The sequence below is a fragment of the Botryllus schlosseri genome, chromosome 13, assembly GCF_051294905.1.
Source record: "Botryllus schlosseri isolate E-star chromosome 13, Bs_hap1, whole genome shotgun sequence".
In the NCBI taxonomy this organism is placed as follows: domain Eukaryota; kingdom Metazoa; phylum Chordata; class Ascidiacea; order Stolidobranchia; family Styelidae; genus Botryllus; species Botryllus schlosseri.
Window position 1 is genome coordinate 16,184,095 of NC_137248.1, and position 16,455 is coordinate 16,200,549.

The 16,455-nt window shown below is 39.2% G+C and overlaps 2 protein-coding genes and 2 long non-coding RNA genes across 7 annotated transcripts in view; 2 read left to right on the top strand and 2 right to left on the bottom strand.

Moving 5' to 3' along the window:
• Positions 1-16,455, top strand: part of LOC145453247 (uncharacterized) — a 71,354-nt gene that overhangs the window by 8,138 nt on the left and 46,761 nt on the right. The window lies entirely within an intron of this gene.
• LOC145453246 (uncharacterized) lies at positions 5,442-8,998 on the bottom strand. Of its 4 annotated transcripts, XM_080331242.1 has the most exons (8): positions 8,488-8,998; positions 8,064-8,272; positions 7,950-8,003; positions 7,162-7,375; positions 6,782-6,952; positions 6,613-6,703; positions 6,202-6,258; positions 5,442-5,968 (listed from the first exon to the last, which is right to left on the bottom strand). In XM_080331242.1, exons 4-8 carry the CDS (start codon positions 7,196-7,198, stop codon positions 5,902-5,904), a joined length of 423 nt encoding a protein of 140 aa, XP_080187368.1. In that variant the 5' UTR covers positions 7,199-7,375; positions 7,950-8,003; positions 8,064-8,272; positions 8,488-8,998; the 3' UTR covers positions 5,442-5,901. The 4 variants fall into 4 exon arrangements, with proteins under 4 accessions (XP_080187368.1, XP_080187366.1, XP_080187367.1 ...); XM_080331240.1 differs by lacking the exon at positions 5,442-5,968 and having other exon boundaries at positions 5,975-6,258; XM_080331241.1 differs by lacking the exon at positions 5,442-5,968 and having other exon boundaries at positions 5,975-6,258; positions 8,482-8,998.
• Positions 11,779-12,814, top strand: LOC145454531 (uncharacterized). The gene is made up of 2 exons (XR_013920155.1): positions 11,779-11,965; positions 12,691-12,814. It is a non-coding gene; the product is annotated as an uncharacterized LOC145454531 (long non-coding RNA).
• LOC145454530 (uncharacterized) lies at positions 12,482-15,364 on the bottom strand. Its single transcript, XR_013920154.1, has 3 exons — positions 14,635-15,364; positions 13,776-14,560; positions 12,482-12,657 (listed from the first exon to the last, which is right to left on the bottom strand). It is a non-coding gene; the product is annotated as an uncharacterized LOC145454530 (long non-coding RNA).

Sequence of the window (16,455 nt, forward strand, 5' to 3'; positions counted from 1 at the left end):
TAGCTAACCTTTTTTTGTTTGCAAGGAAATCTGCGTACCCAATCATGAATATATAACCCTGATTTTCCACAGACTGAATGATGTTGTCAACCAATTTAGTTTGACACTGGTGGCATTTCCTAGCATTTAAACTCCCGATGTGGTGCATATATACATAGTATGCCTCCGGCACAGTTAAAAACTTTTATACGCAAGGGCTATCCGCGGTGCCAAGTTTCCAGCTGCTAATTTATCGGGAGTATATGTCGTCGAGATGCCACGGCGGTTGTAGGCTTATGCATCTATAGTCGAAAAAGGCCGTGAATAACGAAAGGGTTGAACGTTCCTGGATTAAGGCTTTCTACGAAATCAGCGTGTTATGTGGTCAGGGGTGTACGAGTTTCGAATAAAAATTAAAAGGGTGTACCACGACGAAAAAGGTTGAAGAGCACTGTAATATTGCGTCTTAATGACACTTCCACTATTATTTGGGTCATCATAAATGAATGACTTAAATTGTGACCTGACCACGTGGAAAGATATCTTACTTGGACGAACCGTAGACAGATAGTAAAACAGCATAGTGACGGACCAAACCTCTCGTAAACAACTTATAACCGCTTAGTTAACCCGCTAATTCTTTGGGCCGTCGCCGAATTCGTGGTCTCGTGTCATATATTGCAGTGACTATAATCTTACCTTTTGATATATATTACTACTGATTTGACCTTTGCTCGCGACTGTTGCCACATCCAGTACCCTCTTTGCTGCAGAAATATGTCTATGCATTTATGGTGTCTTCATTTTTCAGGCTCCGCCTGCCTTGTATGTGCCGGATGAAATGGGATTCTCAATTTTCACCACTTTCTGCTGCTGCTGGATTCTGGGTATAACCGCAATGATTTTTTCGAGCCAGGTATACAAATGTGCATTCATCACAATTTAAATTATTCCGCGTAATACTTCATGTCGTTGCCCGTGGACTCGGACACTTGAAGTTTTCTGTTATAATCGATGAAAAATGTGTAGAAGGATCTTTTTGCGCCACGACCTGAGAGAGGTCGGCTAGTAAACAACGATACCTATGAAGGAAAATACTAATCCCAACTGACGTGCTTGGAATTAGGGTTGCATTTAAAACAATGGCCTTTTCAAAAAAATTGGTTTTTTTTTCAAGTTGTATAATTATGCCACAATTGCGTAAATACTTACCATAAACATGTTGTATGTGTGTAAGGACGATTACCACCCGATATAGCCGACGTATACGATATGGGATGGTCGGAACGCCCATGCAGTCGGTTCAGCAGCAATAGTATGTAGATATTTCGTCAAAGGAGGTATATCTATCTTATATTTTCAATTGTCCATGTCGATTCACTATGACGTCACAATTGAATATTCGTGACGTCATGGCTTAAAAAAACAATAAAATATATGTTTTAAACAAGGGCCTTGTTTTAAACATGTTTGTTTCAAATTGATTTTTGTGTTAAATGCAACCCTACTTGGAATATTCAGTCCTTTACATTACAGCATGCGATTTAATAGTCTGGTGAACGATTGAAACCACTTGAACATACAACTATATAAGCGATTTCGGGCGTCTACAAAAATTCCTATATCGTTGTCGAACTAATGTCATCAAAGAACATGATATCAATTCAAAGTCTCCAATCCATATCTCTTATATTCGAGCCGGTTTTGCCGTAGTCATCTGAATTTCCTTTTTGGAATCGGAAACTGCTAATGAGACACATACTTGAGAGTTGTGTATATACTATATGTATGTAGGTGTACTTGATCCTCGAGCAGCCTGGCGTGACTGAAACAATTCAATATTTTCAAACCACAATTAAACATTGAGGAAATAAGGGTTTAAGTAAACGCCCTATGTTGGTTGAGGGCCCACGAACGATGTTGCCTTGTCTTACATTTTACGAAAAAATGTCGGCGAGAACACTAGATCCTACCGTTATAGTTCCCAAATTTGGAAATCAACATTGTTATGGACCATTTTAGCGTAGCGGTCAATGAGGTATCAAATCCGCAGTTACAGGTGCTGAGCGCTCAATCAGTCTTATATTCAGTTACTTTTATTTTAGTCTCAATGCTTAGCGGTATTTTGTGAACAATACTTCGTAACATATCATCGTAATTTGATATGAACACTAGTGTTCTGGTTTTGCAGGCGAACGGGTTGAGGCACGTCGATCCTGAAAGAGCGCTTTCGAAAGCAAAAACAGCGAGAGCTCTCAACATATCGGCGATCGTCTTCGGCCTCATTACCGTCGCAGTAGTTGTCGTGGTGCAATATGCTGCTTAGAATTTGACAACGTCCGCAAAATCTTACTTGATAATGGTTACCCTAAACACGTCATCAACCGTGGCATAGAGAGGAAATAAACGCAATTTAACACAGAAAATCCTACACAGCCTACCGAGCGAACAACCAAAGATGTTTATATCCATTTATTTCGGATTCGTCCTATTTCCACCCGCTTCGAGAAGCAGTTGATTTCAGCGGCCAGTAAGTGTTACGACACAGAGAAGAAGACCGTGATTTTTATGACAACGCTACTGCTCCCTGCAACACGTGAAGACGTGCTTTCTGCACTCCAACAAAGTAATCTAGTGAACAAATATAAATTCTAATGTGATTGTGGCCACGTCGGCAGTACGTCAATTCGTGTGCAGTAACGCATAAACAACATGTCCCTAGATTCATTAGAACACGCGCGGCACGCTCGGTGAAAATCTCACCCTTGACTCATCCACTCAAGCTTGATGCTGAGCAATCTAAGGCCACAAATTCCGCCATTGGCAAACATCTGTCTCTTGGATAATCTAGCTTGTGCAAAAAAAAGTATCGAGGCGACAGGGAGGGGTCGTTCACACTTTCATTTGGGTGCCTTGGAGTCGAATTTTATCAAATACACCAGCCAAGGCCGTGTCATGTCAAAAAAAGGAGTTCGTGCATCATCTAAAAATAGTACATTGAACCCGCTTTTATTCGGAATTTCATGCTGGTGGCCTATTTGTGATACGATTGTTGATGTACAATGTTCTTTTCAATTCTCTCGCAGTTGCTGACGATTACCCCTGACGAGTGTCAGCATAAAATATGCAGGTTCATTTCAACATGAAAATACTATTCAACAATATGTTGTGTTGAATCAGAGATATTACTAAGAGAAGGGTTTATCTGGCGATGAACATTTACTAATCCGGGCATACGGCGCGTGGTCGTTCCGCGATGCGAAAAGCCCCTATGCAACATCTATCGCTTTCCATTGTAAATATGAATTATTTTATTTGCTGATTGCGTATGGAATGGTGATATTCCTTTCTCGAAGTTGCCAATCCGTATCTAGTGAGCGCTGATTTTGTAAATAATATGTTCGCCCTTCTGAAATTGTTGTGTTGACTATTTCCAGTTTTTGTGATTTTGAACCGCCAGCTGTGAAGACGCATCGGGATGAGTGGACGGACGGTTGCGATCCAACGAAGATATAAATATAATATCTAAATTGGATTTAGAATTTCTTGGTTGTCAGAATCATTCGTTCGGTATCTTCCATTTCTAGGATGATTCGAATCCCGACTTGATTTGACCCGAGTATAGCTTCCGTGAAATGTCATTAGTTGACTCGGTGACGAGGTTACTCGTGACTCAGAGTCAAGTTTACGAGGTAATTTAAATGTCATTGCATACACTACTTTTATACGCATCCTAGACCTCTTAGTCACATTCAGCAGTTTCATTTCTTCATTTTCGCATAATTTAATTCCGTAAGCAGCGTCATAGCCGACATGATAATCAAAACACCTTAGTAACTGCTGTCATAATGGTCGTAACCAGCAATGTAATAGCAAGACGATTAAAGTATCGGAAAGTCGAAAGAATAAATACAGATTCTTGGTAATTTCGGCAAACTGTGACAGATATGAAATATCTAACAATATTTCAAAATCGAAACTGCCCGCGGGCCGCTTGGTTGATACCTCTGCTGTTGGTAGATGCCAGATCAGCGGACACCTCTACCATACTCGACCTCGATAACGAAATTACTACCCCCCCGCAAACAAGATCACGCGCCTGTCACGTTACGATTACGTTAACTATGGAACGTTGAACGTTTGGCGCTCACGTTACCATTGCGACATTCTGTGATCAAAAGGTAGCGATGAGCTGACGTTTCTGATGACGTAATTGAAACGACACCTTAACCACGTTGGTCCTGACCACGTTGCTAAATGCTGCCTTTCAAATTAGAGCTCTTAATGCAATAATACCGAGTCACAATACTTCAGGAACAATGAGTTTATTGCCAATAAAAGATACAAGTCGTTAGGCCCAGTTCTACACACAGTCATAAATGGTGCAAAGAGTGGAAGGCAAGCATTGTGCAAAATATTCCAACACCAATATTGCAATTTTGTATAATTGAGGTACTGAGCTCGGAGGTATAATTAATATTACAGAATACATGCAATTAAACAAAAATCACAGGACTAACATATCAAGGTATAACCAACATAGCAATATACTACGTCAATAATTCAAATATCATTAACCAAAGGTGTTAAAGTAAGTACCGTTGATTTTAGTACTCGGGTTTGGCTACTTGCACTACTTACTCTAGAGGTGATGTTATACCACTTCTACTTCACGTGCTATTAGGAAAAACTATACAGACTTTTTCATTTCGGATTTTGTATGTTTAAATTAGTTTTGTGAAATACGGTTGTCGTTCTCACAATGACTTGTCACAATTTAATCAGTATAACAACAATAATGTCAGCAACTGAATTTATATATTCTCGAAAAGTCGACGTAGCATCATATTAGTCACTAACACTAAAGCAACAATTTCAAAAGTGGCTACCACTTAACAACTGCTAAAAGAATGCGACACCTGGTCCGAATCGAAGTTTTCAAACTACCAGCTCAAGCACTTTCAATGCCTTCATTTTCAACTACTAGTTTCAAGTACCAAGTAAATTTAACATGCCTTGGATATTGCAGTTCTACTTTTGCAACAACGATTTACCCCCTTAGACAGCAGAGCTACGACAAATTTGACTAGCAATTATTGTTGGATTATACCTAGATGTGTCTAGATAGACAGGACATTAGTAATGGAGAAGCAGGGATACTTGAAGAAACACTTGGCAGCAAGCTAATGGCAAGATATTGATACATAAAAAATGAAGAAACTGCGTAGCCGGTGTTAGCACCATCACAAGTAAAATCTTTAAACACTTTACAGTGAGCCCATTTACGATACTGTAGGGTTACCATATTTTGGGAATCTGAAAAGAGGACACTTAATAAAAATTTCCGGAATTACAATACAGCAGTTAACATCCGGTAAAATTGGTAAACATTTTGCGAGTTTGTAGTTTGTTGACTATAAGAAGGTCATCTTTCCGACTCGACTTCCGAATTACACACTTTCTATGAATATTTATTTAGTCTATGAATATTCATTTAGATGACTAAAACAAAAGGTCGTTTTTCTGGCACAACTCCTGTAAGACCCACCTAACCGGTACTTGAGCTTGCTTTATCGCAGTTAAATTTAACATACATCTACGCAAAATTTTCAAAACGTGGACAATGACATTTGGGCGTCCTGCTAGGACACTTTAAAAAAGTACAAATCCTCATTCAAAGAGGACATATGGTAACCCTCCCATATTGACAAATAAAGAAATGCAAAACTGCGTAGCCGATGTCAGCAAAATCACTTATTTACAGGTTTCCTAAGTAGAAATATAAATGAGCAAAGGTAGCAGGAATGTCATTCTTGGTTAAATGCAGGCAATTACACCAGTACATGGTGCCTGGATGTCCGCTGTTCACCTTATAAGGTGGCACTTGGATGCAAGAACTGTATGACGTCTTCTTTGAGACTATTAAACGTAACTTTCAAGCTCACTACTCCACCTCTTTCTTCTCATCAAAGCACACCATCTATCATTCCTGAAATAAAGAAGTCACAGTTGGTAAGTCAAAAATAGATGACTAGCTAGCACTATATCACATCAATTTAATGTACAAGAGCTGTGTTGGAACAGCTAAACAAAAAAAAACAGAATCCCATGCTGAGAATATGTAAGAAATGGTGTTGCGGGATCAACAGTGTTAAATTTCTCACTATTTCAATCTGGATGATTTCACGAGTCCCATTAAAACCAAGTTTGAAAAATGCATACCTCATCCACGGCGAATTCTTCACGAGTAGTGCGTCCATCCTGTGGTCTTGATGATTGCTGCAAGAAGTTCATTGTTATATTCTAGGTCATGGTAGGACAGTAAACCTATACGAAGAACTTGTAATAAAAATCCAATGTATTTAATCCTGTTCAGCAGAATTACTTTAGACAAGCAAGCACCATGCAACTACTATCCAGAGGGCATATAAACAAAGGAGAGTAGATCACAGAACACAGGGTCTAAATACAAATCAAGGCACACAAGAAAATGATGATTGTTACTAAATAAGATATGACACCAACATGAATGCGCATCATAACAATAATTGTAATTTAATGCACCAGCACCTATGACTGATTTTTTTTTATAGCCGAGAGATATCAGAATGATTAACCAACAGCAAACTGTACCTTCTTGAGATAATGAGGGTAGGACTTGAAGACTTCACCGATGTGCGTTTCTCTTTCTCCGTTACTTTGCTGTGGGTCTTTCTGCACATAGCTACAAGAAGATAGGGTTGGAGCTAAGTTAATTACACCTTGTACTGTCTGGGAGCGTTGCTCTAACTTCAATACTCACATATCAGAAGGCTATAGATCATTTCATGGTCTTTGAAGCGATGCTTATGCTTTCCTTTTTGTCCGTCTTTGGAATACTGAGAAAGTAGAAACTTGGTTGCAATTATGTCCAACACGCCTCGAATTGTAGCGGTCACAGTTTGTCCACCAACCAACGACAAATATACGATACCTGGAAAACCAAGAAATCCAGAAAAAATTATAAAAACAGGTGGCAACAGCCCTCTGTCAAATTATACCATGACCAATTCTAGTTGTAACAGTATTTTTACAGTGAATGAAAAACTACACCGAGAGTCATTCAACTTGATCAGCTGGGAAAAAATGTTGGCAATTGTATATCGAAAATTAATGGGTTTGGTAATTATAACAGCTACTTACTGCGGCAACTTTTGCTCCCCCTGCTGAAGTTCCTCATCTATGCCTTTTAATTCATCATCACTAGTCGCAGGTTTTTTGATTAAATACTCAAAATTCTGCGTGCTTGACTGCGATTGCATACGTTTTCCAACATCTTGTCGAACGAGATACGCTTGATTTTCATCTACTTTCTCCGAGATAGTTCGCACACAAATCAAGATTTTCTTCATGATTTCTAAATAAAATTAAAAGTCATCTATACCGCACATTTGACAAACGTACATTAAAATCATCAATTATTGTGTAACGACATGGCCATGAATGTCTCAAAGCTCGACCCCTTATAATTAATAATTGATAATGAATATTTGATAATTTTACGAAGCAAGTTAACACCTCAGGAGAAGAAAATGTTGAACAAACCTTCAAAAGTTGTCTCTACTTGGTGCCTCTCGGGACGTCTTGGTGTTGAGGTGACTATAGAAAGAAAGACATCGTCAGTTCGTCACATATCGAATTATTTTTCAAATTGTAATTCAACAGACCTGCCCGCTTTTTCTTGGATAGGAACTGCGAAGTTCGCTTCGAAGTTGAGGGAGACAATGGTTGAGAATGAATATGGCAGACAATGGTTGAGAATGAATATAAGTATCAGCAGGAACTGCTTCATTGTCAGAATCATCAATATCTGCAGAAAATACAAGTTGGAATGGCACTAACACTATGGAAATGGATAAACAATTGATAATAAATACATAATAATTTTACAAAGCAAGCAACATCTCGGGAGTACAAAATGTTAAACAAACCTTCCAAAATCGTCTCTACGTGGTGCCTCTCGGGACGTCGTTGTGTTGAGGTGACTGAAGAAAGAAATACATAGTCACGTATCGACTTATTTTTCAGATTGTAATTAAACAGACCTCCCCGCTTTTTCTTGGATAGGAACTGCGAAGTTTGCTTCGAAGTTGAGGCAGACACAATGAAACATCAGATAACATAATTGTTGGGCGGTCATCCGTGTCCGAGCTCTCATAGGGAGTTGAATCAGAAAGAGTGGCAGGAACAGCCGTTTCTGCATGCAATGGAGTGACATCCTCAAATTGATCCAACATTGTACTGTTACGGCCATCTGTTGATAAAGTAATTCATGTATTAAAACAGGCATGAGAATGATTAAATGTTTACTTGGACTGGGAGCTATTGTAAGAATGAGCAGAAGATTTCATCTTATTGGCTGGGAGAAAAGAGCTTGATTCGAAAATTGACATCACACAAACATTATGATGCCAATACCATGTGATTCATGAAACTCAAATCCAAAACTGAATAAAATTAAACACTTACTTGATACTGGTCTATTAATATCTTCAAACTGTAAAATTTCATCGTTTTTGTTAGTTCAAGCCTGCTTGATTAACCTGGTCGCAGCAGTCCATCTCCTTCTGTAAGCTACGGTAATCGGTGTCTTCTTCGACATTTAGGCATACTGAACTGTAGCTGCTTCAATAGAGTAGAAAATTATTGAGCCTATTAGAGTCCACGGTTTGCTGTGTGCATGTCACGACCTCATGATCAATAGAAATCTGCATTCTACCAAACACTAATATTTATGACATGTTCACAAGGAACACTGATTGGTGATGGTCAGACATGTCATTGTGGATAAGGAAGCATACTTGCACATGCCATCAATTAATAAGGAACAGATGAATACTATACTCGAAAAATCACGCATGTAACTACGGCTGACGATATGACCGACAGAAAACTACGGTCTATCAAGTAACCGTATGCCTGAACTATGTTTTTATACGAAGCATAATTATAAATTAGCATGCAAAGTTCAGTTTTCGGCAGTCCGCTATAGCTATATGTTCTTGCTTCAGTTTTCGGCACTCCGCTATAGCTATATGTTCTTGCTTCAACATCAGTTAACCGCGATTAATCCGCGAACTCAACTAACACCGCACCCTCAACTACGATTACAAACCGCCATTGTAAGACCTCGCGCTGTTGTCTGGCGGCATCGACACGTTCGCGGCGGGCGAGCTGATGTTCGTGTAGGAAAAAAATGCCCTACGTCACTCGGCGACAAATCGTGCCGGCTGTATCCCAACGCGACACGCGTCTGTGTATAATGCAATATGAAGCGTCGGGTATGTGCGCATGTAGTATTTTCGTTGTCGGTAATCAGTGAACTGGGTCTGAATGCTATAATTGCAATAAAATGACAACATGATGCGTGTATCGCCAAGATGAGAATGTTTGCATGCCATGTCGGGCAGTAGCGAATCACATGTTTGCCAGCTCCGCGATAATACGTCATGATAACACTCCCTCTGCAGTTTAGTTCGTGTTAATTCAAGTCCCCATGCCTCACAGCTTAAATTGATCATGAAAATACATAACCCATATTCCCATCGTTATTTTGAACATCTTTTTGAAACTTTTGTAAACGTTTGAAAGCCGTGTCAAACGTTTACTATTTGCGGCCTATTCATTGAGTGTCAACCTTGAAACCTGGCACAGCGTTCTATACTAGAATCTAAATCAGTTTTTCCTAAACTTTTTAGTGCTCGTACCCCTTGAGCTGTCATGAAATGTTTTTCGTACCCCATATCCGGGATCGAAACAGCACTTTGTCAAGACACAACACAAGTTGTTTGGATTTCAGGGACAGAAGACATTTCAGCGACTGGAGATATTAATATCGAAGGATTCACCGATGTGCTGTGATTTTAGGGTTCAAGTGTAAATCACCGCCGACAGTGCACCGAAATGTCACAGGTCTTGGCGTGTTATGGCGTGAAATTTACGGTCACCGCCGAGATGCAGGCGTTTGATAGTCCCGCCCGAGCAGGCTCCACACCCTTCGGCTAAAGCACCCTAACGGCCTCAAGGCACCATTCTCTCATAATTACGAACAAGGCTAGAAACATTTCCGCAACTCATGTTGTATATTTAATTATAAGCCTACTTTTACTTTGTCGGAAGAAATGACATACCCAAATTGAAAGTAAGAATGCTCTTGAAAGGGATTCGCGTGAACCTCGAAGAAAATTTTCAGTCTGAAGAAATCCGGCCTTTAGTATTCCAGTTTATGTTAAATTGCGAAATAATACCCGTAATCAAAAACGTACAATTGAACATTGCATCTCGTACTCCCTACTTTGGTGCTTCGTACCCCATAGTACCAAGGTACCCCTGTTTAACAACCGCGGATCTATACATACCGTGCAAAATCTCATACCCGATCTCGGTATGGGGCATTGCTAAATTCAAGAGACTTAGAAATTGAAATTACCACCCACGTCATCTAGTGTCAAACTTAAAACTTGGCACCCCGTTTGATATTTGAATCATAACATAGTGTGCCAGATCTCATGACCGATCTCGATATGGAACATCGTTAACATCATTAGACCAATACCGGCTCTTGAGTAAAAGGTGTTTGCGATACATGACGGATCAGGACACACTCGATTTCGGAAACGAAATTTCATATTCAATCCTGAGTAGCTGCCCTGAAATTTGAGAAAATGTTAGATACCACCATCACGACGTATCATGCCAAGTTTTAAGACTTATCATGGTGCGAAACACCGTCAAAATCGACATAGACTGACAACAGTTGGCTCAAGGCATTGGATAGGAACATAGTTCAGATACAGATACCATTGTTACATCATACATATAGGGCAGTGGTCGGAAACCCATGACTCGCGAGCCATATATGGCTCTTTGCCAAATATATATTTTTGTACTGAATTGATAAATACTGCAGCGACTTGTTGGTCAATTTTCGTCACGGCCAGAATAATTATTTCTCGTGGCAGTATAAACATGTCTTTAAGAGCTAATGACAATGTCGTGTTCAGGTTTAGCGGCTCGGATGCCCTCTTCTCAAAATCATCAAATATAAGTTACTGTCACGCCGGCGACAAATATCACTCACTATGTACCTGACTCGAAATCTTGAATTGTTGGATACGTTGATCAATCAAAGAGCATAGCAGACATGGCGACGCTCATTTCAAAACGCAGTTTTCAAATACGCATTGTCTTCCTGATCTACGGCTCGAAATGAACTGTTGTAGATGTGACAATAGACGCTTACGTGACCTTTGACACGAACCAATCAGGTTGCAGTAGGATGTAAACAAAGAACAAGCCCGGGCAAGCTTACTATGAGCTCTTATGGAAAAGGGTTGAAAAATATGGGTTTTTAGCAAAATTACATTGAATTGGGAATAGCTGGCTTTGGTGAATGGTAATGACGTAGAGCTAGTATGTATATGCAGTGTTATAACCTACAATAAGCATGAATGATGGCAAGCTCGCATCAGCATGGTATGTCCAAATGAATGAATTTCCGACAACTTTTCGGATGAAGCAACTATTGCTGTATTATCCTTAGTCGTATACTATAGGATTGTCGTAGCGAATAGAATGTATTAGAGGAATATTGAGTCAGGATATGTGTGGTATCCATTATGTGGCGTTATATGCGTTCTATTTATGGAATCGACATTTGTATATAGTAGTCTACAGTCTGTATCATTATCTAGCAAATTACTGTTACACTGGACACTTGTCTGCATATTCAATGATCATATTAATATGATACATGTTAGGCAACATGATCTGTTCCCGGCTGAAATCGTCATTTTTTGTTCTAGCTCGTGTATTGTATCTTTCAGGATAAATACTGTGCTAATAGCCTGCGTAACATGGAGATGGCTACCCAGACCGTTCCTGGTGTGCGCTTTTACCTTTCCCAGAGCCAATGACATGCATGGAAGAATGTAAAATCTGGATAAAGGCATGTGGACTTCCTTGTAGTCATCTGAATTCTCATTTTATTAAGAAAATGACATATCTATTATTGTACCAAAAATATTGAATCGTGACATAATCTAGAATCTAGATTAGTGGTTCCCAACATGGGCGATTTGGCTGTCTAGGGGGGCGAAAATGACGAAGGGGGCGAAAATGGACAAAGGGGGCGAAAATAGCGAAGAGGGCGATGACGCGTCCAAGCGGCTGACATTTTTTTTTAATTTTTTTTTAGTCAACCCACGGAAATTTAGTTACAAAAGTGTGTCAAATTAGACAGCGAGCCGAAAATTTAACCCTTTTTTTTAGTCAACCCGCCGGTGATTACAGGTTTGTATGCCCAATTTTCGGTACACAAAATTTGGGGGGCGATGATCGGTATTGACCTTGAAAAGGGGGCGATAGGTCACAAAGGTTGGGAACCACTGATCTAGATGAAACAATTCTGTGTTTCAAAATGAGTCCAATCTGAAATGCAGTCACACTTGATGCCACAATCGACTTGGTGTGTGTCTCATTTTATTCCACTCCAGTTTTGTTGCTTGATGGTGTGTAATGTATTGAAATTGTTGAAAACAATATATTCAATAATGAGACGAATAGTTGAAATTGGTAGCGGTGATACGTTGTACGAGTCGACGAGTACGCTTTGATAGGTGCCTGCACAGCAGTATTGCTCTGTAAAATAAACATATTATATATTTTGTGCAGGCTTGATGGATATCTTTTATGAAGCTGCAGAAAGAGGAAGTCGATGGATAAAACGCAAGAAAATCAAATTTCTGGAAGAAGTATAGAAGCACAAAACAGTAAACTCGTCCAGGAAAATTACAAATTGGCGGACAATTATTGCTAGTGAAGTTCAGTTCTCAGAGGAGCATCATAATGTCAAAAGATGCGGAGAAGCTGAAATTTTATGCTAGACTACATTAAATTCTTTCTGAATTGCCCGACTTATCCTACTGACGTCAAATTTATAGTATTGCTGTAAGCATAGTATTCAACCATTGGGTCAGCCATATGTAACTGCTTCATTAAATCGCGATTTGGCCATGTAGATATGTGGTTCTTAAAAATGCACCATTTGCATTCATTCATGATTTCTCAAATCTAGAATGATTATTGACTGTCCATAAATCACATACAACTTTGAAAGGATTGATGGATTGTGGTACACTTACTTTTGTGCAGGAACTATTTACAGGGAGCATTTAAGATCGAAATATTAGTTAAATATGTGGATTCGACAAGAAATGTAAGAAAATGATGGAGTTCAGCTATGGTGAGCCAGGCAATGGTATCATGGCAGAAAAGGGATTCACCATTGAGTCTGAAATCAAGACATTGAATCTAGATTTAAATATTCCTGCATGTGATTTACACACCTCCAAATGCCTGAGCCAGACTGTTCCACAACAAGAAAGATGGCAGAAGAACGTATTCATATTGAACAGCTGATCGGAAGAATCAAGGAGTATAAAATTTTGTCTGGTGTCATACTATGCAGTATTGTGTATCACAACTAACCAAATATATATGGACTAATTGCATACTCTAATTCAAGATTGAAAATTAAAAATGAATGACGCAACATATTCGGCAATTGTGCAAATTCAGTTCCATTGTCAGTCTGTACCAACAGTGCATGTCTAGATATTCCAGTGGTGTGCATTATTGAAGCTCATTCAGATGCCCAATTTGTTGAATGAACAATTCTCCAGATGAAAATGTTCTAGGATTATTTGTGTTTGATGGAATGTTATAAAACTGAAGACACCAGATACACCAAAATCTACCTTGTGGCAGGAGTTGATCGGTTGCGAGTACAGTGGAGAGATTGCTTGTCAATCACGATGGAGCTCACTGATGCTGATGCAAATCACAATGTAGTCCTTTTAGCTTCAGGTGCTGGATTGTCTTAATCAATGCATATTAGGGCTGTTCAAAAATAAACTTTTTTGCTGAATCTTGCTGGTTACTTGATTAAATCGTTATGTTGCCTTAAAAAACGACGCACACCAAATTTGAATTCATTCCAACCAATATTCGCGGATTTCGTAGAGTTTGAAAATTTTGAATTTGCCTAAAAATGCCCAAAATATATTTTTTAAATTTTCCTTCCAACCTTATGAAATTGTTGCGCTGTCTTCAAAAACGATGGAAACCAAATGTCACTCAATTCCAAGCTGCAGAAGCGGAGTTATTCAAGTTTTTTGATGATAATTCTGGGATGATCCACCAATCAAAGATAATCCCAGAATAATCAAAGAAAAACTGAAATAACTCCACTTCTACGGCTTCGAATTGAGTCAAATTTGTTTTGCATCGTTTTTGAAGACAGCGCAACAATTTCATGGGGTTGGCAGAAAAATTTGAAAAAATTTTTTTTTTGCATTTTCAGGCAAATTCAAAATTTTCAAACTCTACGAAATCCGCGAATATTGATTGGAAGGAATTCAAATTTGGTGTGCGTCGTTTTTTAAGGCAACCTAACAATTTAATCAAGTAACCAGCAAGATTCAGGAAAAAAGGTGATTTTTGAACAGCCCTAATGCATATGCATGAGAGCATATATCAGAACCTAATATGAAAATAAATCATGGTTAAAATATCTATTGAAGGAGTTTCTGAAAAAATGTCTTTTTCCTTACTTACCCTGTCTTACAAGTGCAAGACGAATCAATAATGGATTTTCCGAGAACGTGTATTTCCATTGAGTGTGTTATCTCACTTTTCCGCAAGTTGCCATAACATTGGCTGTTCACTAGAATATTGCTTCTAAAAAGAGTGGATTGTCTCCTCAATCTTTATCCCTAAATCGTGTGCATAGCGCTCCATGAAATACTTCGTAGCTTTCTCCGCGGTGTTAGAAGAAGATGCTGTTCCACTCAAATCCATAAATTCGATAGAATCTCCATAGCTTTCAAGTTTCATAATCAATACACAAAAATTGTGATGTGTGGCAGCAGCTATATTTTATAGTATATATATTTCTGAACATGAGATATGCTTGAAAATTTTGCTCGAGACCTGGAGCCTATGAAATCGTCAAAATATGCATTACCACAATCCTATAGTATAGTATACAACAATCGTCGCTTAATCAGAAAAGTTGTCAAAAACCCGTGCATTTGGACACAGCACGCTGGTGCGTACTTGCCACCATTCATGTTCATCCTAGATTAAAAGCTGCAACCACATACTAGCTCTACGCTATTACTATTCATTAAGGCCAGTCATCCCCAATTCAACGTAATCTTGCTTAAAACCTTCATTTTTCAACCTTTTCCCATAAGAGCTCATAGTAAGCTTGCCCGGGCTTGTTCTTTGTTTACATCCTGCTGCAACCTGATTGGTTCGTGTCAAAGGTCACGTAAGTGTCTATTACAAACTCGAATTACAAACAACGTCATAGCTATCCACGTTCCTGAAATATGGCTCGTTTATTTTCGCACTGGCTTGGCGGTTACTTGCGTATGGTTGGTAATAATTAAGTTACAAAAGCCATGCTTATTAATAAAGATTCTGGCCGTATCAAAAAAGTACTGATCCTGCTCCGATCCGGCTCCAGGCAAAACTAAAAAGTCCGGCCGGATATCCAATCCGTCTCCGGTCCGTGCTCCGCCCTAGTATACAAAATGTAAATCATTGTTATAGCACAGCATTTTAGATGGGACAATGCCCCAGTTGCCTTATATGACGAGCGGCCACTGCCTATTTCACGTCGGTAGGACCCGATCAGGTAATTGTCATCGGCATATCCGCAAGAGAAATCGAGCCTTATTCAAGCACGTCTCCGCGAAGACCCAAATTATATGAATAGTGCATCTGCAAACTGCATTTCCCACTCTGGTCAATGTTGAATAGGTCAATGAATTTTCGTTTAAACTCTTGGCGTCTAGACTTAACAGTCAGCATTGTAATTAAACGAGAGAGTATTCTCGGCGGAGGGAAATATTATCGATTTCGTCACTTCTCTCTGAAGAAAACAGTCATTGGCATTGTCGTTACAAAATCTTGCTGTGGCCGACTAGTGATCACAGGTATGATCAGGGTTGCAATACCGTCCTTATTTCTAAGATTTGTCCTTATTTTGAAGGGCCACGTCTTAGAAAACTCAACTGTCCTTATTTCTAAGAAATGTCCTTATTTTCGACTTGCGTCCTTATTTTGTCTTATTTTCAACCACTACAGAACTTCGATCGTTTTCTTCTGGTATCTGTGTTGCATAATATTCTCAAAATATGCTTTTGCGTCGAGATTTTATGACATCATAAATGAAAGGAACTCTCGTGACGTACACACAATAAGATTTGACTTCTAAGTGGTGAGATAGCTAAGGCAGTGGTTGGTATAGCAGTTTAGTCTGTACAAAGCTACCGCAGCGGACGTCATTTTAGCAGTAAACAGCAGTACCAGGTTCCTGCTGTTTGGTCTACAGCAGAATAAGCTCAAGCTGTGGGGAAGACAGCATAT

Excerpts from the sequence above, each read along its gene's own strand:
- LOC145453246 (XM_080331240.1), bottom strand. The coding sequence starts at position 7,198 with ATGAGGAACTTCAGCAGGGGGAGCAAAAGTTGCCGCA. Across the intron at positions 6,953-7,161 it reads GGGGAGCAAAAGTTGCCGCA|GTATCGTATATTTGTCGTTG; the intron begins GTAAGTAGCTGT and ends TTGGTTTTCCAG. Across the intron at positions 6,704-6,781 it reads GATCTATAGCCTTCTGATAT|CTATGTGCAGAAAGACCCAC; the intron begins GTGAGTATTGAA and ends ATCTTCTTGTAG.